This window comes from Musca autumnalis, unplaced genomic scaffold (genome assembly GCF_047663935.1).
Source record: "Musca autumnalis isolate F117 unplaced genomic scaffold, ASM4766393v1 scaffold_2, whole genome shotgun sequence".
Lineage (NCBI taxonomy): Eukaryota > Metazoa > Arthropoda > Insecta > Diptera > Muscidae > Musca > Musca autumnalis.
This window is the reverse complement of record NW_027411755.1, coordinates 159,342,634-159,369,714: the sequence shown is the minus strand read 5'-3', so window position 1 is coordinate 159,369,714 and position 27,081 is coordinate 159,342,634. Positions and strand designations below refer to the sequence as shown.

The 27,081-nt window shown below is 34.7% G+C and overlaps 1 protein-coding gene across 1 annotated transcript in view; it reads right to left on the bottom strand.

Annotated features, from left to right (window-relative positions):
- LOC141393155 (uncharacterized) overlaps positions 1 to 27,081 on the bottom strand; it is a 98,363-nt gene that overhangs the window by 49,773 nt on the left and 21,509 nt on the right. The window contains exon 2 of the mRNA XM_073966113.1: positions 2,128 to 2,442. Within this exon, the coding sequence (XP_073822214.1) occupies positions 2,128 to 2,428 (301 nt within the window). The 5' untranslated portion in view covers positions 2,429 to 2,442. The remainder of the gene's footprint in view (positions 1 to 2,127; positions 2,443 to 27,081) is intronic.

The window sequence follows — 27,081 nt, the reverse complement described above, 5'->3', positions numbered from 1 at the left end:
AAATACATTCGATCTGTCCGTAAATGAAAGTTTAAATTGACATAGGCTGAGGGTTAGGGTGGGGCGGTTTGTATGGAAAGAAAAAAACCTTAATGGGCCCTTCGCGTTTCTGATTCCTGGGATTGAACTGAGCAAAAAAGTCTACTAGACCATAGGTCTACCGCGAAAATCGAGCCTCCCGATTTTCACTTTAAGTTTTTTATCCACGTTTTTTTTTTTGATATTTTAGCATATAACGGCCAAACCATTGAGATTTTCGATCCAATACCAAGACAAAAATTGTAGCCAAGACAGTGATTAAGAACTCTCTAATACATCGCAAAACCATTGTAACCCTACTTCAGGCAGTTTTGGCCTTGAGAAGGTGCAAACTTTTCGGAAAATGTCGATAAATGGCACTGTGATGATGCAAAATTCTATCGTGTTGGGATCCATGGACAACGAAAATGCCTTTAGTAGGTTTGGGTCACTTCGCTTTATTTGTTTATAACGGAAAAAGTAGTGAAAATCTGGGTTTCTTACATTTTCAAAATTTAAACGGGCATATCTTCTTTTTTTCACAACGGATTTCTATTGATCCTTCTGCCTCGTAAAGGGGCGAATAATATCTTTCGAATAAGTTATTATTTTTTTAATCGGTTTACAAATGGCTAAGTTATAGTGGTTTCTGTCTGAAAACCCTCACAAAAAAACTATAACTACAAAATTTTCTACAAAAAGCTTGATATATGTCCGATTTTGATAAAATTTGGAATGTGTGACTGAATTTTGGTCTACATGTGTGTGACGGAATTTGGTCTTGAAATAAGTGTGCCATATTACATCGGAATCGGTTCAGATTTGGATATAGCCCCCAATATATATTTTACATATTCACAGAGGTGTAGGTTATTATATAGTCGGCCCCGAGCGACTTTAATCGTGTCCTTATTGGTTTAACATATATGTACATATAACCACAGCTGCCGCGCAAATTAAATTTTAAGGCCAATATTTTTTGCCATGTCTAAAAACATTTCATTTTGCCCAAAAGCATTGAATTTGTATAATGTACAACCACAATTCGCGAGTTATAAAAGGGTAAATTTTGGCTTCAATTATATTGAATTTTGAAAAATGTTGGCCATATACCCTCGTTAGCATAAATGCTGAGGATATAAAAAAGGATATATGTACTTGTGTAAAATTTCAATAGTTCAGGTAATCTCCTTCTATACTTGTCCACGTTTATAAAGAAGTGGTAACACTGAGTGGCGTGTTCAACATATTACAATAGTACACAACTTATAAAACAGTTGTTTATATCGCATACACTCAGATCTTTCTAGCGTTTAGGTGAGGCAATAAATGTTATTGTTTGGTCAGGAACTAAACAACCGCGGACCTTCTGAATACAAGAATAATATGCTTGCCACTGCTTTAACTCTAACCTTAAGTATCATGGTAAAAATCTCAAAAAAAAAACCTTTCGTGATAAGCAAAAAAAGTCTACGCAATTAAAAATCCTTTGAGGGATCACATAACGATCACAGAAAAATGGAAGACATGGTGGGACTTCATAAAATTTTCACACAATCCAATTCCCACAACAGTACATCCATCAATCTCGATGATGATTAGTGAAAGTATTTGCAAACAAATTTGCTACAATTATGAATTTGTATTCAGCGGTTGTGGTGTGGATTACAAAAATGATTATTATTTTTATTAGTTTTCAATACTTCTTAATACAAAAAAAAAACATCCTACAATCAATTGTTTTTGTTACTTTATATTGTCATTTAAACAATTTGATTGATATTGATTTGACACTGACAATAATGGTGGCTATTTATCTTTTTTTGGTCTCTGATCTGGCAATAATCATTGTCATCATTTTTTTGTGAGTATTTGAGTTGTTATTATTTCGTTTTTTGTCAATACCATTTTGAGCAATTTGACTGTCATAAACATATTTTTCATTGTTTTCTTGGCCAGTTCGTTTTTTTTCTCGGCTATGCGTCTGTAATGATTATTTAATTTTTTTCATACATATAAAATTTTTTTTGTCATTGGCTATGTCGGTGTCCATATGCCATCGTCATCATCAGCATAGTCGTAGTTGTCGTCGTTGTTGTCATTTCATACCTGTTACATCTTGTTGTTGTGACTGTGGTCCATTGCTCTCTACTTGTGGCTGGACTATTTGTAACGCGGCTGGTTGTTGCTGCTGTTGCTGTTGTGTATCAACCTGCTGTGTCTGCTGCTGCTGTTGTTGTTGAGCCTGGATCTGTTGTGCTGCATGTTGCTTTTGTTGTGTGGTCTCACCACCACCGGCAATATTGTGGGCCAGTGTTGTTGTGAAGCCGCCACTGAACACCAAAATGAGACACAAAAGCCACAACCATTGTATCGTAACAAAATTCAATTTGTTGCGATCGGTAATCATTGCTGTCAGGGGATCTGAAATGGTAATAGAAATGGTAACGAAAAATGAAAAAAAAAAACAATATTAAATTAGTGTATGAACAAAATTTGTTAAAACGAAATGGAATTATTTAAATTAGACAAATTTAAAAACTGAATTATTTTTTATGGAATATTTAAAGATGTTGGAAATATATTTTTATGGGTATTGAAGTTTGTATCTTAAGTCTTTTGTTTTGATTGTTACAATATTTTTTGTAGTGAGTTTTCGCGTTTATTTCTAAATTTGTTGACCACACAGATAATAATGTTGAAGTTCCTTATATTTTTACAATTAGCTATTGAACACTTTTCGTGAATATCAACATTGGGATGTTTTTTAAACTATGGGAAAATAATTGTACAGTATTACCATGAAAGTCACGAAACTTGAGAATTCCTCTGATAGGGTTGTAATAAGATTAAAACGGCTGTCTCTTATGAAATGAATAAAACCGATTTTTGTACTTTCTTTTGTCACATTTTGGTTTGTTCCATCCCAAATGAATTTAAAAAACAACTTTTGGATTAATTACACTGTGCTACAGTGAAATTTTGCATGGGATCTGATGCATAAATTCGGTATTGTGGGAGTCAATGGAAGACGAAAATACTGAACTTATGCATCAGAACCCCTGCAAAAAAAATTTGTCAACTTTTGTAGCACAGTGTTATGTACCTAGGTGGCCATATTTATCGTATGTATCATCTGGCACTTTTTTCTGTAACTCTGCTTGTGTAATTATTCTGTGGCTAATATTTTTTATAATTTGTGGCTTTCCAACTAATGAAAGTCTTAAAAAATTGCAAATATATGAACTTTGGTAGTGGTTTTTTTATTGGGGTTATATGAATGTACCAAAGAAAACTTCTTTGCTCACTCTTATATTTGGAGCGGACAATTGATCTTTGGGTATTAACATTTTTTTTTTTTTGAAGGAACATATGCGCAATAGGTTTATAACTTTTCGACATTTTTTCTCAAAAATGTCGTTTATTCCATGAAATATAAAAAAGTAAACGCCCAAATCGAATTTTTTTTTTTTGAAAAAATGTATGAATGGCAATTTTTTTAAAAATTATTTTCTGTTGCACGAATGGATAAACTTAAGCCTACTTATAAGCAAAATAACGTTTATCATTTCAAATATTGAAAAAGGTCATGCACAAACAACTTTCAAAAAATTTTGTTTTGTTTTTATTATATCTTTGAAAAAAGCATTTACTACATTTTTATGATTCTCGGAATTAAAGAAAACAAGTAAGAACGGCGTTAAGTTCGGCCAGGCCAAACTTGTTATACCCTCCACCATGAGTTGTATTGTATTGTATTTCAGCAAGTTCGGTAAAACAATGTGGCTAACCTTCAAAATACCGAAATTCTACAAATTTTTGGCGGGAAGTTTTTAGACTCAAAGAAGACTTAATACCAAATTTCCGATATATCGGAAAAACCTTCAAAATACCGAAAATCAAGGGGTACGCTTCTATGGGGGATATAGGAATCCGCGGACTTATACTGATAATTCTGTCTGGCATATTTTATAAACCCATGTAAGACTAAATAACAAATTTCGGCTTAAATCTAGTTTAGTAAAAACTCTCCGATTTTTTTGAAATTTTTTCCAGAGGTAGGTATTTTTACGCTGATTACGGGAATATAAAATTTTCTTGGGGGACGGACCCGGTTACCCGGTTATTCGACCCGTAAGTCCGGGTACCCGGTACCCGATAGACCCGGTTCTACTGAACCGATTCTTACAAAATGGGTATCGTTGGAAAGCTTATGAAAATACCTATCCAACAAGTGGTCATATGATGGGGTTATCGCCAGGGGTTCAGAAGTTATAACCAAAATACCTCTTTTTGGACCCGGGTTTTTCCATAAAACCCTCAAAAAGTCGAAAAAGGGCCCATTATGGGTGCTCAATTAATTCACGTAATTTTATAGCTCATACTTCAACCTTTCCAAAATGGTGCCATTTGTTATAATACCTTCACTGGGTCCAGAGATATTGACCTTAGAATGAGAGAAAAATTTAAAATTTAGAAGAAAATGTTGTTCCCATTCCCTAGATTTGAACCTGTCCATAGGAGAAAGTCTTAAATCCCCGGCCGAAGGCCGGCTACTTAGAGAAAATTTATACTTTAAAAGAAAATGTTGTTCCCATTCCCTAGATTTGAACCTGTCCATAGGAGAAAGTCTTAAATCCCCGGCCGAAGGCCGGCTACTTAGAGAAAATTTATAATTTAAAAGAAAATGTTGTTACCATTCCCTAGATTTGAACCTGTCCATAGGAGAAAGTCTTAAATCCCCGGCCGAAGGCCGGCTACTTAGAGAAAATTTATAATTTAAAAGAAAATGTTGTTCCCATTCCCTAGATTTGAACCTGTCCATAGGAGAAAGTCTTAAATCCCCGGCCGAAGGCCGGCTACTTAGAAAAAAATTTACTTAAAAAAAGAGGGTACGATGGTTCTAAGGTCAATATCTCTGGACCCAGTGAAGGTATTATAACAAATGGCACCATTTTGGAAAGGTTGAAGTATGAGCTATAAAATTACGTGAATTTATTGAGCACCCATAATGGACCCTTTTTCGACTTTTTGAGGGTTTTATGGAAAAACCCGGGTCTAAAAAGAGGTATTTTGGTTATAACTTCTGAACCCCTGGAGATAACCCCATCATATGACCACTTGTTGGATAGGTAGTTTCATAAGCTTTCCAACGATACCCATTTTGTAAGAATCGGTTCAGTAGAACCGGGTCTATCGGGTACCGGGTACCCGGACTTTCGGGTCGAATAACCGGGTAACCGGGTCCGTCCCCCAAGAAAATTTTATATTCCCGTAATCAGCGTAAAAATACCTACCTCTGGAAAAAATTTCAAAAAAATCGGAGAGTTTTTACTAAACTAGATTTGTTCCCAAATTTCAGTCTTTAGGTGGGATATTGACGTCACAACCTTCAGATTTACGAAAATCGGGAGGTACGGTTATATGGGGGCTATATCGAACGTGGACCCATACCGACAAATTTCAGTCGGAAAGGAATTTACCTCCAGCAATGACTAATTACCAAGTTTCAGTCATTTCGGTGGGTTGATGTGGCCACAACCTTCGAAATACCGAAAATCGGAATGTACCGTTCTATGAGAACTATATGAAGGCGTGGACCTATACCGACAAATTTTTATACCCCCAACGAAGACTAAATACTAAATTTCCGCTATTTCAATGTGATAATGAGGCTAAAACGTTCAAAATACCGAACATCGGGTGGTACCGTTCTATGGGGGCTATATGAAGGCGTGGACCTATATCAACGAGTTTCATATGGAACGTTTAATACCCCAAATTACGACCAAATAGCAATTTTCAGCCATTTCTGTGGAATATTGAGGCCACAACATTCAAAATACCGGAAATAGGGAGGTACAGTTCTATGGGGGTTATACTAAGGCATGGACCTGTACCGATAAACTTCTGGGGGAAAGTTGTATATATATTTCAGCCATTTCTGAGATATTTTGAGGCAACAATCTTCAAAGCACTGAAAATCGGGAGGTACGTTCTATGGGGACTATATGAAGGCGTGGACCGACAAATTTTCGTATGGAACGATTAATACCCCATATGAAGACCAACTACCAAATTTCAGCCATTTGAAGGACAACCTTCAAAACACCAAAAATCGGGAGTTACCAACAAAATTCTAGGGGAAGTTTTTTACCCCCAACGAAGACTAAGTACCAAATATCAGCAATTTCAAAATACCGAAAATAGGGTGGTACCGTTCTCTGGGGCTATATCAAATCGTGAACTGATATAGCCCATTTGCAATACCTTTTAGGAGTAATAGAAACTTCTATACCAAATTACAAAGCTCAATCTTAAAAATTACGAGCTGTGTCTTGATTTCAACAGACGGACAGACTTGGTTATATCGACTTAGAATTTTACACTAATCAAGAATATGTAAACATTATAGGGTCTCCGATGAATATTTCGATGTGTTACAAACGGAATGACAAATTTATTTATACCCTCCATATTATGGTGGAGGGTATAATGAGTGAGAAAAAAATGTTGTCAGTTTGGATATCTCATATGGCTCTAAAGTTTATTTTCAATTATATATCTGCTTACAGTGATTTCAAAAAATTGCTCATAATTCTCAAAATTTCTAAGTTTAAAATCATTTTGTGCGTGAGGTTTTTTCACCGAAGCACCTTATAATTAAGATTTATATAATCTTATGTAGAAACTCATAAAGTTATGATACAGGGATATGAGGTTGTAAAAAAGTCATAACCCTATTGTACAACCAAAAATTCAGGAAACTGTTGAGGATATGTGACGTGGTCTTAAACTGCAGTTTTATCCGCTATACCCCTTAGCGAATAATGCCAAATTTTCTCCATTAATAAATTAAGACGGGCACGGTAACAACCCAGTAGGAAATTGAATCTGCGATGACCATTTCATCAACGAAAATTTTCAAAATTGTCTTTAAAAAAGACGGTGTCACCAAATTTGTCACTCTTCCATGTGCGATGTGTGACATTCTGAACGAAAATGTCTTGCAATGTGCCTTAGTACAATTTAATGATCATTCTATCGTCCATGAAGACAACTTCGCTTACATTGGCACTCAACTTATCGTGCACGAGTTTCCGATATTTGTGCGAAAATGTCGTCGATGATCGCAAAGGGCTGTCGTCGAGCCGTCTTCAATGGATTGGCGACAACTTTGAAGACACATAGCAGACAACTTCCAACTGGGAATAAAGGCTAAGTATTGAGCTTCTATGTACCGGAGCTCACCAACAACTACAAATGCAACCGGTATGTGTTGGTCACACACACGAGATTATCTCCCCATCTTTCCCAGTTGGAAGTTGTCTGCTATATGTCTTTAAAGTTGTCTCCAATCCATTGAAGACGGCTCGACGAATAACTAGTTATTCTGTGGCCAAAAATTGAAATATAAGCTAAACAATTTCTGTGTTAAAAACAGTTGCGATGGAATTTGTTTTCAATTTCAACATACTTCCTATATTTATTTCATTTTATTTTTTACTTTATTTCTCCCTCTGCTGGATTTGATCATGCAAACTTCTGATTTGTAGCCGAACATACTACACACTCGGCCACGGGTACGCACATTAAGGGTTGTTTAAACACTAACGTGTGCACCACCATCAGTTTTTTCATTTTGTTAACAAAAAGCTTGTGTGCCGACGGTGAGAGTTGAACACACAACCCTAGGGTATGTAGTCGGGCACACATGCTCTCTGGCACCGTACTCATAACTTAGTAAGAAGTAATATAAGTAGTTATTTTTGTTTACATTACTTTGTAATGGGTTACATAATGACTAAGGGATCCGATTTTTTGCTGGGTAATTGAACACAAGCTTTAGAACGACAAAAACGTCCTTACTTAGTTGGTCCTCTAGAGAAAATTTATTTGAATCGAAGCCTTGCGATTACAGTTTTGCGTGTACCGCCATTTGCTCGTATTTATACGCCTTTTTAGCCTAGGCTGAAATCGTTCGCACAATATGACATTATCTTATAAGCAATAGAGAGCAGACTTACGCGCTCTTCCTGCCAGATGGTTCTCACTTGCTAATGCATGCACCTTATCAGCGTGTCGCCTCCGGTTTTGAATAGCTCGATTGGTAGACCATCGCATAATGCTGCTTTATTATTCTTCCGCCGGTTTATTGCTGTCTTTACCTCATCTTGGCCGGGATTTGATCTGTTATATCTCCAAAACGTGGATTTTAAAGAATATTTTTTCATGAACCATCTGACCACAAAACGTGGATTTTTTTTTAAAGAATATTTTTTCATGGACCACCTGACCACAAAACGTGGATTTTTTTAAAGAATATTTTTTCATAGACCACCTGACCACAAAACGTGGATTTTTTTAAAGAATATTTTTTCATGGACCATCTGACCACAAGACGTGGGGTTTTCAAAGAATATTTTTTTCATGGACCATCTGACCACAAAACGTGGATTTTTTAAAGAATATTTTTTCATGGACCACCTGACCACAAGACGTGGGGTTTTCAAAGAATATTTTTTTCATGGACCATCTGACCACAAAACGTGGATTTTTTAAAGAATATTTTTTCATGGACCAACTGGCCACAAAACGTGGATTTTTTTAAAGAATATTTTTTCATGGACCACCTGACTACAAAACGTGAATTTTTTTAAAGAATATTTTTTCATGGACCACCTGACCACAAAACGTGGATTTTTTAAGGAATATTTTTTCATGGACAACCTGACCACAAAACGTGAATTTTTAAAGAATATTTTTTCATGGACCATCTGACCACAAAACGTGGATTTTTTAAAGAATATTTTTTCATAGATCATCTGACCACAAAACTGGATCATCTAACTACAAAAAGTTGATTTTTTAAAGAATATTTTTTCATGGACCATCTGGCCACAAACCGTGGATTTTTTAAAGAATATTTTTTCATGGACCATCTGACCACAAAACGTGGATTTTTTTAAAGAATATTTTTTCATGGACCACCTGACCACAAAACGTGGATTTTTTTAAAGAATATTTTTTCATGGACCATCTGACCACAAGACGTGGGGTTTTCAAAGAATATTTTTTTCATGGACCATCTGACCACAAAACGTGGATTTTTTAAAGAATATTTTTTCATGGACCACCTGACCACAAGACGTGGGGTTTTCAAAGAATATTTTTTTCATGGACCATCTGACCACAAAACGTGGATTTTTTAAAGAATATTTTTTCATGGACCAACTGGCCACAAAACGTGGATTTTTTAAAGAATATTTTTTCATGGACCACCTGACTACAAAACGTGAATTTTTTTTAAGAATATTTTTTCATGGACCACCTGACCACAAAACTTGGATTTTTTAAGGAATATTTTTTCATGGACAACCTGACCACAAAACTTGGATTTTTTAAGGAATAGTTTTTCATGGACAACCTGACCACAAAACGTGAATTTTTAAAGAATATTTTTTCATGGATCATCTGACCACAAAACGTGGATTTTTTAAAGAATATTTTTTCATGGATCATCTGACCACAAAACGTGGATTTTTTAAAGAATATTTTTTCATGGATCATCTGACGACAAAACTGGATTTTTTAAAGAATATTTTTTCATGGATCATCTGACCACAAAACTGGATTTTTTAAAGAATATTTTTCATGGATCATCTAACCACAAAACGTGAATTTTTTAAAAAATATTTTTCATGGAACATCTGACCTCAAAACGTGGATTTTTAAAAGAATATTTTTTCATGGACCATCTGACCACAAATCGTGGATTTTTTTTAAAGAATATTTTTTCATGGACCATCTGACCACAAAACGTGGATTTTTTTAAAGAATATTTTTCATGGACCATCTGACCACAAAACGTGGATTTTTTTAAAGAATGTTTTTTCATGGACCACCTGACCACAAAACGTGGATTTTTTAAAGAATATTTTTCATGGACCATCTGACCACAAAACGTGGATTTTTTTAAAGAATATTTTTCATGGAACATCTGACCTCAAAACGTGGATTTTTTAAAACAATATTTTTTCATGGACCATCTGACCACAAAACGTGGATTTTTTTAAAGAATATTTTTTCATGGACCATCTGACCACAAAACGTGGATTTTTTTAAAGAATATTTTTCATGGACCATCTGACCACAAAACGTGGATTTTTAAAGAATATTTTTTCATGGACCACCTGACCACAAAACGTGGATTGTTTTAAAGAATATTTTTTCATAGACCACAAAACGTGGATTTTTTAAAGAATATTTTTTCATGGACCACAAAACGTGGATTTTTTTAAAGAATATTTTTTCATGGACCACAAAACGTGGATTTTTTTAAAGAATATTTTTTCATGGACCATCTGACCACAAAACGTGGATTTTTAAAGAATATTTTTTCATGGACCACCTGACCACAAAACGTGGATTGTTTTAAAGAATATTTTTTCATAGACCACAAAACGTGGATTTTTTAAAGAATATTTTTTCATGGACCACAAAACGTGGATTTTTTTAAAGAATATTTTTTCATGGACCACAAAACGTGGATTTTTTTAAAGAATATTTTTTCATGGACCACAAAACGTGGATTTTTTTAAAAATATTTTTTCATGGACCACAAAACGTGGATTTTTTTAAAGAATATTTTTTCATGGACCACAAAACGTGGATTTTTTAAAGAATATTTTTTCATGGACCACAAAACGTGGATTTTTTTAAAGAATATTTTTTCATGGACCACAAAACGTGGATTTTTTTAAAGAATATTTTTTCATGGACCACAAAACGTGGATTTTTTTAAAGAATATTTTTTCATGGACCACAAAACGTGGATTTTTTTAAAGAATATTTTTTCATGGACCACAAAACGTGGTTTTTTTTTAAAGAATATTTTTTCATGGACCATCTGACCACAAAACTTGGATTTTTTTAAGGAATATTTTTTCATAGATCATCTGACCACAAAACTGGATCATCTAACCACAAAACGTTGATTTTTTAAAGAATATTTTTTCATGGACCATCTGGCCACAAACCGTGGATTTTTTAAAGAATATTTTTTCATGGACCATCTGACCACAAAACGTGGATTTTTTTAAAGAATATTTTTTCATGGACCACCTGACCACAAAACGTGGATTTTTTTAAAGAATATTTTTTCATGGACCATCTGACCACAAGACGTGGGGTTTTCAAAGAATATTTTTTTCATGGACCATCTGACCACAAAACGTGGATTTTTTAAAGAATATTTTTTCATGGACCACCTGACCACAAAACGTGGATTTTTTAAAGAATATTTTTCATGGGCCATCTGACCACAAAACGTGGATTTTTTTAAAGAATATTTTTCATGGAACATCTGACCTCAAAACGTGGATTTTTTAAAACAATATTTTTTCATGGACCATCTGACCACAAAACGTGGATTTTTTTAAAGAATATTTTTTCATGGACCATCTGACCACAAAACGTGGATTTTTTTAAAGAATATTTTTCATGGACCATCTGACCACAAAACGTGGATTTTTTAAAGAATATTTTTTCATGGACCACCTGACCACAAAACGTGGATTTTTTAAAGAATATTTTTTCATGGACCACAAAACGTGGATTTTTTTAAAGAATATTTTTTCATGGACCACAAAACGTGGATTTTTTTAAAGAATATTTTTTCATGGACCACAAAACGTGGATTTTTTTAAAAATATTTTTTCATGGACCACAAAACGTGGATTTTTTTAAAGAATATTTTTTCATGGACCACAAAACGTGGATTTTTTAAAGAATATTTTTTCATGGACCACAAAACGTGGATTTTTTTAAAGAATATTTTTTCATGGACCACAAAACGTGGATTTTTTTAAAGAATATTTTTTCATGGACCACAAAACGTGGATTTTTTTAAAAATATTTTTTCATGGACCACAAAACGTGGATTTTTTTAAAGAATATTTTTTCATGGACCACAAAACGTGGATTTTTTAAAGAATATTTTTTCATGGACCACAAAACGTGGATTTTTTTAAAGAATATTTTTTCATGGACCACAAAACGTGGATTTTTTTAAAGAATATTTTTTCATGGACCACAAAACGTGGATTTTTTTAAAGAATATTTTTTCATGGACCACAAAACGTGGATTTTTTTAAAGAATATTTTTTCATGGACCACAAAACGTGGATTTTTTTAAAGAATATTTTTTCATGGACCACAAAACGTGGATTTTTTTAAAGAATATTTTTTCATGGACCACAAAACGTGGATTTTTTTAAAGAATATTTTTTCATGGACCACAAAACGTGGATTTTTTTAAAGAATATTTTTTCATGGACCACAAAACGTGGATTTTTTTAAAGAATATTTTTTCATGGACCACAAAACGTGGATTTTTTTAAAGAATATTTTTTCATGGACCACAAAACGTGGATTTTTTTAAAGAATATTTTTTCATGGACCACAAAACGTGGATTTTTTTAAAGAATATTTTTTCATGGACCACAAAACGTGGTTTTTTTTTAAAGAATATTTTTTCATGGACCATCTGACCACAAAACTTGGATTTTTTTAAGGAATATTTTTTCATAGATCATCTGACCACAAAACTGGATCATCTAACCACAAAACGTTGATTTTTTAAAGAATATTTTTTCATGGACCATCTGGCCACAAACCGTGGATTTTTTAAAGAATATTTTTTCATGGACCATCTGACCACAAAACGTGGATTTTTTTAAAGAATATTTTTTCATGGACCACCTGACCACAAAACGTGGATTTTTTTAAAGAATATTTTTTCATGGACCATCTGACCACAAGACGTGGGGTTTTCAAAGAATATTTTTTTCATGGACCATCTGACCACAAAACGTGGATTTTTTAAAGAATATTTTTTCATGGACCACCTGACCACAAAACGTGGATTTTTTAAAGAATATTTTTCATGGGCCATCTGACCACAAAACGTGGATTTTTTTAAAGAATATTTTTCATGGAACATCTGACCTCAAAACGTGGATTTTTTAAAACAATATTTTTTCATGGACCATCTGACCACAAAACGTGGATTTTTTAAAGAATATTTTTTCATGGACCACCTGACCACAAAACGTGGATTTTTTAAAGAATATTTTTTCATGGACCACAAAACGTGGATTTTTTTAAAGAATATTTTTTCATGGACCACAAAACGTGGATTTTTTTAAAGAATATTTTTTCATGGACCACAAAACGTGGATTTTTTTAAAGAATATTTTTTCATGGACCACAAAACGTGGATTTTTTTAAAGAATATTTTTTCATGGACCACAAAACGTGGATTTTTTTAAAGAATATTTTTTCATGGACCACAAAACGTGGTTTTTTTTTAAAGAATATTTTTTCATGGACCATCTGACCACAAAACTTGGATTTTTTTAAGGAATATTTTTTCATAGATCATCTGACCACAAAACTGGATCATCTAACCACAAAACGTTGATTTTTTAAAGAATATTTTTTCATGGACCATCTGGCCACAAACCGTGGATTTTTTAAAGAATATTTTTTCATGGACCATCTGACCACAAAACGTGGATTTTTTTAAAGAATATTTTTTCATGGACCACCTGACCACAAAACGTGGATTTTTTTAAAGAATATTTTTTCATGGACCATCTGACCACAAGACGTGGGGTTTTCAAAGAATATTTTTTTCATGGACCATCTGACCACAAAACGTGGATTTTTTAAAGAATATTTTTTCATGGACCACCTGACCACAAAACGTGGATTTTTTAAAGAATATTTTTCATGGGCCATCTGACCACAAAACGTGGATTTTTTTAAAGAATATTTTTCATGGAACATCTGACCTCAAAACGTGGATTTTTTAAAACAATATTTTTTCATGGACCATCTGACCACAAAACGTGGATTTTTTTAAAGAATATTTTTTCATGGACCATCTGACCACAAAACGTGGATTTTTTTAAAGAATATTTTTCATGGACCATCTGACCACAAAACGTGGATTTTTTAAAGAATATTTTTTCATGGACCACCTGACCACAAAACGTGGATTTTTTAAAGAATATTTTTTCATGGACCACAAAACGTGGATTTTTTTAAAGAATATTTTTTCATGGACCACAAAACGTGGATTTTTTTAAAGAATATTTTTTCATGGACCACAAAACGTGGATTTTTTTAAAAATATTTTTTCATGGACCACAAAACGTGGATTTTTTTAAAGAATATTTTTTCATGGACCACAAAACGTGGATTTTTTAAAGAATATTTTTTCATGGACCACAAAACGTGGATTTTTTTAAAGAATATTTTTTCATGGACCACAAAACGTGGATTTTTTTAAAGAATATTTTTTCATGGACCACAAAACGTGGATTTTTTTAAAAATATTTTTTCATGGACCACAAAACGTGGATTTTTTTAAAGAATATTTTTTCATGGACCACAAAACGTGGATTTTTTAAAGAATATTTTTTCATGGACCACAAAACGTGGATTTTTTTAAAGAATATTTTTTCATGGACCACAAAACGTGGATTTTTTTAAAGAATATTTTTTCATGGACCACAAAACGTGGATTTTTTTAAAGAATATTTTTTCATGGACCACAAAACGTGGATTTTTTTAAAGAATATTTTTTCATGGACCACAAAACGTGGATTTTTTTAAAGAATATTTTTTCATGGACCACAAAACGTGGATTTTTTTAAAGAATATTTTTTCATGGACCACAAAACGTGGATTTTTTTAAAGAATATTTTTTCATGGACCACAAAACGTGGATTTTTTTAAAGAATATTTTTTCATGGACCACAAAACGTGGATTTTTTTAAAGAATATTTTTTCATGGACCACAAAACGTGGATTTTTTTAAAGAATATTTTTTCATGGACCATCTGACCACAAAACTTGGATTTTTTTAAGGAATATTTTTTCATAGATCATCTGACCACAAAACTGGATCATCTAACCACAAAACGTTGATTTTTTAAAGAATATTTTTTCATGGACCATCTGGCCACAAACCGTGGATTTTTTAAAGAATATTTTTTCATGGACCATCTGACCACAAAACGTGGATTTTTTTAAAGAATATTTTTTCATGGACCACCTGACCACAAAACGTGGATTTTTTTAAAGAATATTTTTCATGGACCATCTGACCACAAGACGTGGGGTTTTCAAAGAATATTTTTTTCATGGACCATCTGACCACAAAACGTGGATTTTTTAAAGAATATTTTTTCATGGACCACCTGACCACAAAACTGGATCATCTAACCACAAAACGTTGATTTTTAAAGAATATTTTTTCATGGACCATCTGGCCACAAACCGTGGATTTTTTAAAGAATATTTTTTCATGGACCATCTGACCACAAAACGTGGATTTTTTTAAAGAATATTTTTTCATGGACCACCTGACCACAAAACGTGGATTTTTTTAAAGAATATTTTTTCATGGACCATCTGACCACAAGACGTGGGGTTTTCAAAGAATATTTTTTTCATGGACCATCTGACCACAAAACGTGGATTTTTTAAAGAATATTTTTTCATGGACCACCTGACCACAAGACGTGGGGTTTTCAAAGAATATTTTTTTCATGGACCATCTGACCACAAAACGTGGATTTTTTAAAGTCTATTTTTTCATGGACCAACTGGCCACAAAACGTGGATTTTTTTAAAGAATATTTTTTCATGGACCACCTGACCACAAAACTTGGATTTTTTAAGGAATATTTTTTCATGGACAACCTGACCACAAAACTTGGATTTTTTAAGGAATAGTTTTTCATGGACAACCTGACCACAAAACGTGAATTTTTAAAGAATAGTTTTTCATGGATCATCTGACCACAAAACGTGGATTTTTTAAAGAATATTTTTTCATGGATCATCTGACCACAAAACGTGGATTTTTTAAAGAATATTTTTTCATGGATCATCTGACGACAAAACTGGATTTTTTAAAGAATATTTTTCATGGATCATCTAACCACAAAACGTGAATTTTTTAAAAAATATTTTTCATGGAACATCTGACCTCAAAACGTGGATTTTTAAAAGAATATTTTTTCATGGACCATCTGACCACAAAACGTGGATTTTTTTAAAGAATATTTTTTCATGGACCATCTGACCACAAAACGTGGATTTTTTTAAAGAATATTTTTCATGGACCATCTGACCACAAAACGTGGATTTTTTTAAAGAATATTTTTTCATGGACCACCTGACCACAAAACGTGGATTTTTTTAAAGAATATTTTTTCATGGACCATCTGACCACAAAACGTGGATTTTTTTAAAGAATATTTTTCATGGACCATCTGACCACAAAACGTGGATTTTTTAAAGAATATTTTTTCATGGACCACCTGACCACAAAACGTGGATTGTTTTAAAGAATATTTTTTCATGGACCACAAAACGTGGATTTTTTTAAAAATATTTTTTCATGGACCACAAAACGTGGATTTTTTTAAAGAATATTTTTTCATGGACCACAAAACGTGGATTTTTTTAAAGAATATTTTTTCATGGACCACAAAACGTGGATTTTTTTAAAGAATATTTTTTCATGGACCACAAAACGTGGATTTTTTTAAAGAATATTTTTTCATGGACCACAAAACGTGGATTTTTTTAAAGAATATTTTTTCATGGACCATCTGACCACAAAACGTGGATTTTTTTAAAGAATATTTTTTCATGGACCACCTGACAACAAAACGTGGATTTTTTTTAAAGAATATTTTTTCATGGACCACCTGACCACAAAACGTGGATTTTTTTAAAGAATATTTTTTCATGGACCATCTGACCACAAAACGTGGATTTTTTTAAAGAATATTTTTCATGGACCATCTGACCACAAAACGTGGATTTTTTTAAAGAATATTTTTTCATGGACCACCTGACCACAAAACGTGGATTTTTTTAAAGAATATTTTTTCATGGACCATCTGACCACAAAACGTGGATTTTTTTAAAGAATATTTTTCATGGACCATCTGACCACAAAACGTGGATTTTTTAAAGAATATTTTTTCATGGACCACCTGACCACAAAACGTGGATTGTTTTAAAGAATATTTTTTCATGGACCACAAAACGTGGATTTTTTTAAAAATATTTTTTCATGGACCACAAAACGTGGATTTTTTTAAAGAATATTTTTTCATGGACCACAAAACGTGGATTTTTTTAAAGAATATTTTTTCATGGACCACAAAACGTGGATTTTTTTAAAGAATATTTTTTCATGGACCACAAAACGTGGATTTTTTTAAAGAATATTTTTTCATGGACCACAAAACGTGGATTTTTTAAAGAATATTTTTTCATGGACCACCTGACTACAAAACGTAGATTTTTTAAAGAATATTTTTTCATGGACCACCTGACAACAAAACGTGGATTTTTTTTAAAGAATATTTTTTCATGGACCACCTGACCACAAAACGTGGATTTTTTTAAAGAATATTTTTTCATGGATCACCTGGCCACAAAAGCTTGGATTTTTTTAAAGAATATTTTTTCATGGATCACCTGGCCACAAAAGCTTGGATTTTTTTAAAGAATATTTTTTCATGGACCACTTGAACACAAAACGTGGATTTTTTTAAAGAATATTTTTTCATGGACCACCTGACCACAAAACGTGGATTTTTTTAAAGAATATTTTTTCATGGACCACCTGACCACAAAACGTGAATTTTTTTAAAGAATATTTTTTCATGGACCACCTGACCACAAAACTTGGATTTTTTAAGGAATATTTTTTCATGGACAACCTGACCACAAAACGTGAATTTTTAAAGAATATTTTTTCATGGACAACCTGACCACAAAACGTGGATTTTGTAAAGAATATTTTTTCATGGACCACCTGACCACAAAACGTGGATTTTTTTAAAGAATATTTTTTCATGGATCACCTGGCCAAAAAAGCTTGGATTTTTTTAAAGAATATTTTTTCATGGACCACTTGACCACAAAACGTGGATTTTTTTAAAGAATATTTTTTCATGGACCACTTGACCACAAAACGTGGATTTTTTTAAAGAATATTTTTTCATGGACCACCTGACCACAAAACTTGGATTTTTTTAAGGAATATTTTTTCATGGACAACCTGACCACAAAACGTGAATTTTTAAAGAATATTTTTTCATGGACCACCTGACCACAAAACGTGGATTTTGTAAAGAATATTTTTTCATGGACCACCTGACCACAAAACGTGGATTTTTTTAAAGAATATTTTTTCATGGATCACCTGGCCAAAAAAGCTTGGATTTTTTTAAAGAATATTTTTTCATGGACCACTTGACCACAAAACGTGGATTTTTTTAAAGAATATTTTTTCATGGACCTCCTGACCACAAAACGTGGATTTTTTAAAGAATATTTTTTCATGGACCTCCTGACCGCAAAACGTGGATTTTTTAAAGAATATTTTTTTATGGACCACCTGACCACAAAACGTGGATTTTGTAAAGAATATTTTTCCATAGACCATCTGACAACAAAACGTGGATTTTTTCGTGGACCGTCTGACCACAAAACTATGATTTTTTAAAGAATATTTTTTCATGGACCACCACAAAACGTGGATTTTTTAAAGAATATTTGTTCATGGACCATCTGACCACCGATCGTGGATTTTTTAAAGAATATTTTTTCATGGACCATCTGACCACCGATAGTGGATTTTTTAAAGAATATTTTTCATGGACCATCTGACCACCGATTGTGGATTTTTTAAAGAATATTTTTTCATAGACCATCTGACCACCGATCGTGGATTTTTTAAAGAATATTTTTTCATAGACCATCTGACCACCGATCGTGGATTTTTTAAAGAATATTTTTTCAAAGACCATCTGACCACCGATCGTGGATTTTTTAAAGAATATTTTTTCATGGACCATCTGGATTTTTTAAAGAATATTTTTAATGGACCATCTGACCCCAAAACCTGGATTTTTTAAAGAATATTTTTTCATGGACCATCTGACCACAAAACGTGGATTTTCAACTTAAGACGGGGTTGTTTTTTTTTTGTTTGTTTTTTAATAGTATGTTGCTTTTTTGAGCAGTTTTCGATTTGTAGATAGCAATATTTTGGAAAAAATAAAATTTATTTGTTTTTAAATACAGACATTAAAAGCCAATTAACATTCATAATTGGGAGTTTGTGCCTTAAGTCTTTTATTTGTTAAATTGTCTATGTATGACATTAAATTCAATTAGCAAACAATAAAGACATAAATTTTCTGCTTGCCAAGTGACAAATTTTAGCTTTCATTGCAATCATTAAAACAAATATTCACAGAAAGAAATGACAGAAAGAAGAAACAAAAAAACAACAAATGGCCAAACGAATGAATCTTCACAAAAAACTCAGAAGTTGAGTATTTGGTGGGAAAATTTATGATTTTTTTAAAACCACAACATAAATTTAAATTAACTGTCAACGGGTGAGCAACAAGGAAAAGAAATGACAAAAAAACAACAGAAAGACATTTTGCTTTGGCAATGTAACAACAAGGCGGTGTGTTGAATGCTGTATAAATCAAGTAAAAATTTTTATAAAAATAAAAAATGATTCTCATTTTCGAAGTTACAATTTTAAATTAAAAACAAAAAAGGAAGCCGATGCCGCCACCACCACAACCACCAACCAGCACCATTGCCAAAAAATAAAACCCTGGAACATCGATCTTTCTTTCTGTGGCAGCATCTTTTTTCTTATTCTTCTTCGTAGGTTACTTGATGTTATAACATAACCCAACACAAATGAAAAGGGAAACATAATTTCACTTTCAGCCAACAGCAGAAGTTGAAGGCACAACCAAAAAAAAAAAAGTTCAACAACATGAATGAATGACTCTTTTCTTTCTGTGATTGGACGGACCTCCAAACTTTAAAACAAAAACAAATGTTACAGGAAACCCCTCTGAGTTATGATGCCACAAAGCAAAGCAAAAGAACCCACAGATCATGCCATCATGTAACACAACCTACAATCGAACGAACGAACAATCCCTAAGGACACACGTTAACATATTTTTCGTCGTTCACAAAGAAGTCAGCAAAAAAAAAGAAAACAAAACAGAAACAACGAAACAAGAAATGTTCCCATCCTTTTTAATTCTCCTGGCATGGCAATGGCTATTCGTTGCGTACACTTCGTTGGCCGCTTGTCTTAGCTGCCACAAAAATGCAATTGTCAAAAATTGATCAGCCCACCCATGCAATTTTTATATCTTCTTTTTATACCCTCCACCATAGTATGGAGGGCATATTATGTTTGTTTTTTCGTTTGTAACGTATTGAAATAATCATTTGGGACCCTAAAAGGTATGTATCGCTCATTTACTCAAAGTGTGGCATAACTCAAAAAATGTGTTTTCTGAGTTAGCATTTTCTATTTTTTCTACGACCCTTACTTTATCTTATGTCAAATTTTCATGTTGATATCTCTAAAACTTAACGAGTTACAGCTCATTTACTACGAGTGTGCCATAAATCAACAAAAGCGTTTTTGAGTTTATGGAGCACACTTCTAATCATGCTTGATCTGTAATAGCCTTTTAAAGTTGGGAAGTCAAATTTCCATCTCCAACTTAAAACGCGTTTTTCTCGAAACTTGATTTTTTGAGATGTGTCACTCTTTGAGTAAATGAGCGATATATTCTTCATCAGGGTAAAATTCGATCTATGCATGTTCGTCCGTACGCCCGTCCATCTCTGGTAATCACTCTAGCATCCACAAAACAGGAGATAGGACGCTGAAATTTTGGGAAAATGCGTCTTTTGTTTGCAGGCAGGTCAAGTTCGCTGATGGGCTATATCGGTCCAGGTTTTGGTGTAGCCCCCCGTATAACGGTACCACCCGATTTCAGGCACTTTGGTGTTTTTAGTCACATTTTCGAACCGAATTAGCTTTAATTTGACATTTAGGGTTTATAGTGATCAAAAAACTTATATACCACAAATTATGGGCAAAGGTCCATGTTTTGGTATAGCCCCCATATAACGGTACCTCCCGATTTTCGGTATTTTGAGAATTTCAGCTACAATTTCTAACCGAACTAGCTGTAATCTGACATTTGAGGTTTTCAGTGGTCACAAAACTTCTCCACCAAAAATCGTCAATATAGGCCCAGTTTTGCTATAGCCCCCATATAACGGTACCTCCCGATTTTCGGTGTTTTGCGAATTTTAGCTACATTTTTTAATCGTACTATCTGCAATTTGACATTTGAGGTTCTCAGTAGGTCCATGTTTTGGTACAGCCCCCATATAACGGTACTTCCCGATTTTCGGTATATTGAGAATTTTAGCTACAATTTGTAACCCAACTATCTGTATTTTGACATTAAAGGTTCTCAGTGGCCACGAAACTTCTCCACTAAAAATCGTCAATATAGGCTCATGTTTTGCTTTAGCCCCACATGTAACGGTTCATTCCGATTTTCGGTTCACCCATAAGAACGTTAAAAACTTGGGTTTGGGCGTCGGGTTAGTAACCCTCCCCTAGAAAACAGCCTACTATGAAAAAACGAAAGAAAAGAAAAACAAACCCATCTAAAGTTGACGAACCCCGCAAACGTTTTAAGGACCATGATCTGCGAATCTGCACCTGGAATGTTCGCACTCTTTATAGAGAAGGTGCAGTCTTCGCATTGGCAGACGTACTTGAAAAGTACAAGACCGATATTACTGCCATACAGGAAATACGATGGATTGGGAAAGGCGTCACAACAACACCTAAAGGTGACGCACTGTATTAAAGCTGCCATGACGTAAAGCATGAGATTGGTTGCGGATTCGTAGTTAGTCGGAGACTAAAACATCTTGTATCCAGCTTCACCCCAGTGAATGAAAGATTTGCTACAATTCGAATAAAAGCAAAATTCTTCAACATCAGCTTTATTTGCGTTCATGCTCCCACTGAAGAAAAGGACGAAAAGACCAAAGATATATTTTACGAGCGCTTAGAAGAAACATATGACCGTTGCCCTGCCCATGACATTAAAATCATTCTAGGCGATTTTAATGCCAAAATTGGAAAGGAAAATATCTTTGGCCCAACAGTCGGGAAATTCAGTCTCCACAGTGAAACATATGACAATGGTATGAGGCTGATAGACTTTGCAGCTGCAAAAAAACATGGTAGTTAGCAGTACCAGATTTAATCATCTCGATATTCATAAGGGCACCTGTCTGTCTCCAGATCGGAAAACGAGAAATCAAATTGATCGTGTTGAGATAGATGGAAGACATTCATCGAGCGTGTTGGATGTACGATCGTTCCGAGGCGCAAACATTGATTCGGATCACTACCTTGTTGCAGCAAAGGTACGCACCCGCTTAAACGCAGCAAACAAAGTACAAACAGACACAACACGAAAGTTAGACATCGGTAAGCTGCAATCACAACAGATAGCCACAGCATATTCCACTCAACTAGCCCAATTGCTTAATCAAAGCACTCCTCATCCCGATAACATATCAGCGCAATGGCAAAGCATTGCCCACTCCATGCAAACAGCCGCAAAATCCATACTTGGATACCAGAGACCTCCACCAAGGAATCCATGGTATGATCAGGAGTGTCGTGCTGCTACCGAAGGGAAAAATGCGGCATATAGGGCTAGTTTACAATCCATAGCAACGCGTAACGCACGAGAGACATACAGGGAGAAAAGGAGAGAGGAGAAACGTCTTTTCCGCAGGAAAAAGAGAGAGATGGAAAAGCGGGAGTGTAAAAAAATCGAGATGTACAGGAGCCAGAATGAAGTCCGAAAATTCTACCAAAGAGTCAAGCATCAAACTGATGGCTTTGGTACAGGCACATCCTCCTGTAGAGACCAGCAAGGTAATTTGGTAACTGATACAGATAGTGCACTCAGGATACGGAAAGAAGATTTTTCAAATCTGTTGGTATCCAATAGCAGCGAAGACGACGAAGACACCACAGTCCCAATACCAGAATATGGTATTGAATGTATACCGCCCAGCCAAGATGATGTAAGGACAGCAATAAATCGGCTGAAGAATAATAAGGCAGCAGGGGCCGATGGCTTACCAGCCGAGCTGTTCAAAACCGGAGGCGACACGCTGATAAGGTGTATTCATCAGCTAGTTAGCGCCATCTGGCAGGAAGAACGAGTACCCAACGATTGGAACCTGAGTATCCTGTGCCCCGTCCACAAGAAGGGATATAAGACTGTATGCTCTAACTATAGGGGCATAAGTCTACTCCCTATTGCCTACAAGATCGTGTCAGGGATATTGTGCGAACGACTAAAGCCTATGGTCAACGAGATAATTGGACCATACCAATGCGGCTTTAGACCTGGCAAGTCCACCATTGACCAGATTTTTACCCTGCGGCAAATCCTGGAGAAGACCCAAGAGATGCAGATCGACACCTACCACCTTTTTGTCGATTATAAAGCAGCCTTCGACAGCCCGCTCCGTTCAAAGGTATTTCAAGCCATGTCTGAATTTGGTATCCCCGCAAAGCTCATCCGGCTTTGTAAAATGACTTTAACTGACACGAGGTCCTCAGTTAAAATAGGAAAGAACCTCTCCGAAGAGTTTGGTACCAAAAGAGGTTTCAGACAAGGAGACAGCCTTTCGTGTGATCTCTTCAACATCCTGCTGGAAAAGGTTATACGAAAGGCAAACGTCAAAAGAAGTGGCACAATCTACACCAATAGTCACATGTTACTTGCTTATGCTGATGATATAGACATCATAGGCCGATCAGTAAAAGAAGTAACTGATACCTTTATGAAGGTCGAAGGAGAATCTGGCGGTAAACGGTGAGAAGACCAAGTTGATGGTGACGACGCGCAATGCGTCCATTGAGCTCGGACCGACTGTGGAAGTTGGTTCCTATAATATTGAGGTAGTAAAAGACTTTGTCTACCTCGGCACCTCCGTAAACACAACAAGCGACATCAGTTGTGAAATTAAAAGAAGAATTGTATTGGCCAACAGATGCTACTTTGGTTTAAGTAAGCAGTTTTAAAACAAAGCCACATCTCGTCAAACAAAAATAACGCTCTACAAAACACTGATACTACCCGTGCTGATGTATGGCTCCGAAGCCTGGGTACTTGCTCAAGCAGACATGACAGAGCTTGGTGTGTTTGAGAGAAAAATTTTTCGAAAGATCTACGGACCAATCTGCGTTGACGGTGAACATCGACGTCGCATGAACCACGAACTGTATCTGCTATACAACGACATCAATATTGTTAAACGTATCGAGATGCAGCGATTGCGTTGGCTAGGCCATATCATAAGAATGAGCGATGTTGAACCCGCTAAAAAGGCGTATAAATACGGGCCGCTTGGCGGTGCACGCAGAATTGGCAGGCCAAGCAAACAAGTGGATGATGAGATGAGAAGGCGCGGTATTCCAGAGTGCGAAGCAATAAATAGAGAGGAATGGAGATCTTGTCTTAGTTCGGCCTATGGAACAAATGTTCTGTAATGGGCCAGCTAAGTAAGTAACTGGTAACAAAACTTCTCCACCAAAAATCGTCAACATAGGGCCATGTTTTGGTATAGCGCCATTTAACGGTACCTCCCGATTTTCAGTATTTTGTTTGACTTTTGAGGTTCCCTGCAAATATAAACCTTGTCACCAAAAATGGTAAAGATAGGTAGACACCTTGATATAGCCCCATAGATGGTACCTTTCATCTAGATTAGATTAGATAATTTAGGCATTCGGGGTATCCATGGTCGAAAAATGTTTCCAACTAAACTTGTGGAAGGAAACTAATTATTAACATTTTTTACTTGTTTACTTTTTCATTCTAGTTGTGTGGTGTGGCGTTGTTACACCCTACAGACGAGGCTTTTACAAATGATTGGAAACAGAAAATTTGGAATAAATTGTCCAATTGTAAGGTTTTAAGATTTTTTTTAAATACACTCTCAATTCTCTTATTTCTTAAAAACAAAATTAAAAAATTCTCGAGTCCGTTCGAAGATGGGCTATATCGATCTAAGTTTTGATATAGTCCCCATTAGACTTTAGAACTTTTAGAAATTAGATTTTAAAACTTCTGAACTTCGCGAAGATATTAGTGACATATATTAGTCGCATATATCTCACTTTATTTGATAATTTTAATTCATGTCGTTTTTTTTTTCTTTTTGGTTCCCTCCTGGGTTCCGGTCATACAGACAATATCATACGATTGATGCCATTTAATGATTGTGTCTTCTCAATTGATGGCATTGTTGTTTGCGGCAAAGTATCTTTAACACAAAGCACAACACAAACGAACATCTTCTTTGTTTCATTTTCGAACTTAAAGCCCTTTGGGAAAATACAAACGCACAGACAGAGAGGGAGATACACAGATTTACAGACATGTTACCGCCGCTATGCACAGCATGTGGCGTTTCTACCGCAAGCTGAGAGGATGGCTAGTTGTTACAATCGCCTTTCCTGCTTGATTCCTCTTAATTCACATGATTTTCGTCGGTTGACCACACAGTGTAAATTTTATACAAATAGAAGAAATTATGCGATTGTATCAGATTACATGAAGTGGTTGTTGCTGTTTTCTTTATTTATTTACCAAAGGCGCTTAAAGGATATTTTAAGCTGAGAAGGGTCATAAAACAAATCGTACCTGATTTATTTATATGAATGTGAGTGATACGCTCGTTGGATCGTTTACTAGTTTGCCATAATTTCTAGATATATCCTCAGTCTGTGGCAAAAAAGAAAAGAAGCAACCCCAATATAGGTTACTTTTTCCCCAAATCGTTTACATCTGAAATCTATATAATATATTTTTAAACTAAGCATTTTGTTCACAATACGTGAAATAACTAGGTACCATTAAATGGGTGCTATAATCTTTAAAATATCTAAATATCCAAAGTTTGAATTTTTGTGGGGAATATTCCGAAAGGAGTAAATCAATATAGTCTGATCTTGATGTAAATTTAAATGTCCAAGGTTTGCACCAAATCGGAGACTCCCTTCGAGAATTACTTTGCACTAGCCTTTTTATACCCTCCACCATAGTATGGAGGGTATATTAAGTTTGTTTTTCCGTTTGTAACGCATTGAAATACTCATTTGCGACCCTATAAAGTATATATATTCTTGATCAGGGTAAAATTCTAAGTCGATCTGAGCACGTCCGTCCGTCCGTCCGTCCGTCCGTCCGTCCGTCCGTCTGTGGTAATCACTCTAGCATCCACAAAAATGGAGATAGGACGCTGAAATTTTGGGAAAGTGCGTCTTTTGTTTGCAGGCAGGTCAAGTTCGATGATGGGCTATATCGGTCCACGTTTTGGTATAGCCCCCATATAACGGTACCCCCCGATTTACGGTATTTTGACGTTTTTAGCTACATTTTCAGACCGATTTGGCTATAATTTGACATTTAGGGTTCTTAAGTGTCAGTAAACTTATATAACAAAACTTGTGGACATAGGTCCACGTTTTGGTATAGCCCCCATATAACGGTACCCCCCGATTTGCGGTATTTTGACGTTTTTAGCTACAATTTTAGACCGATTTAGCTATAATTTGACATTTAGGGTTCTTAAGTATCAATAAACTTATATAACAAAAGTTGTGGACATAGGTCCACGGTTTGGTATAGCCCCCATATAACGGTACCCCCCGATGTGCGGTATTTTGACGTTTTTAGCTACATTTTCAGACCGATGTAGCTATAATTTGACATTTAGGGTTCTTAAATGTCAATAAACTTATATAACAAAAGTTCTGGACATATGTCTACGTTTTGGTATAGCCCCCATATAACGGTACCCCCCGATTTACGGTATTTTGACGGTTTTAGCTACATTTTCAGACCGATTTGGCTATAATTTGACATTTAGGGTTCTTAAGTGTTAATAAACATATATCACAAAACTTGTGGACATAGGTCCACGGTTTGGTATAGCCCCCATATAACGGTACCCCCCGATTTGCGGTATTTTGACGTTTTTAGCTACATTTTTAGACCGATTTAGCTA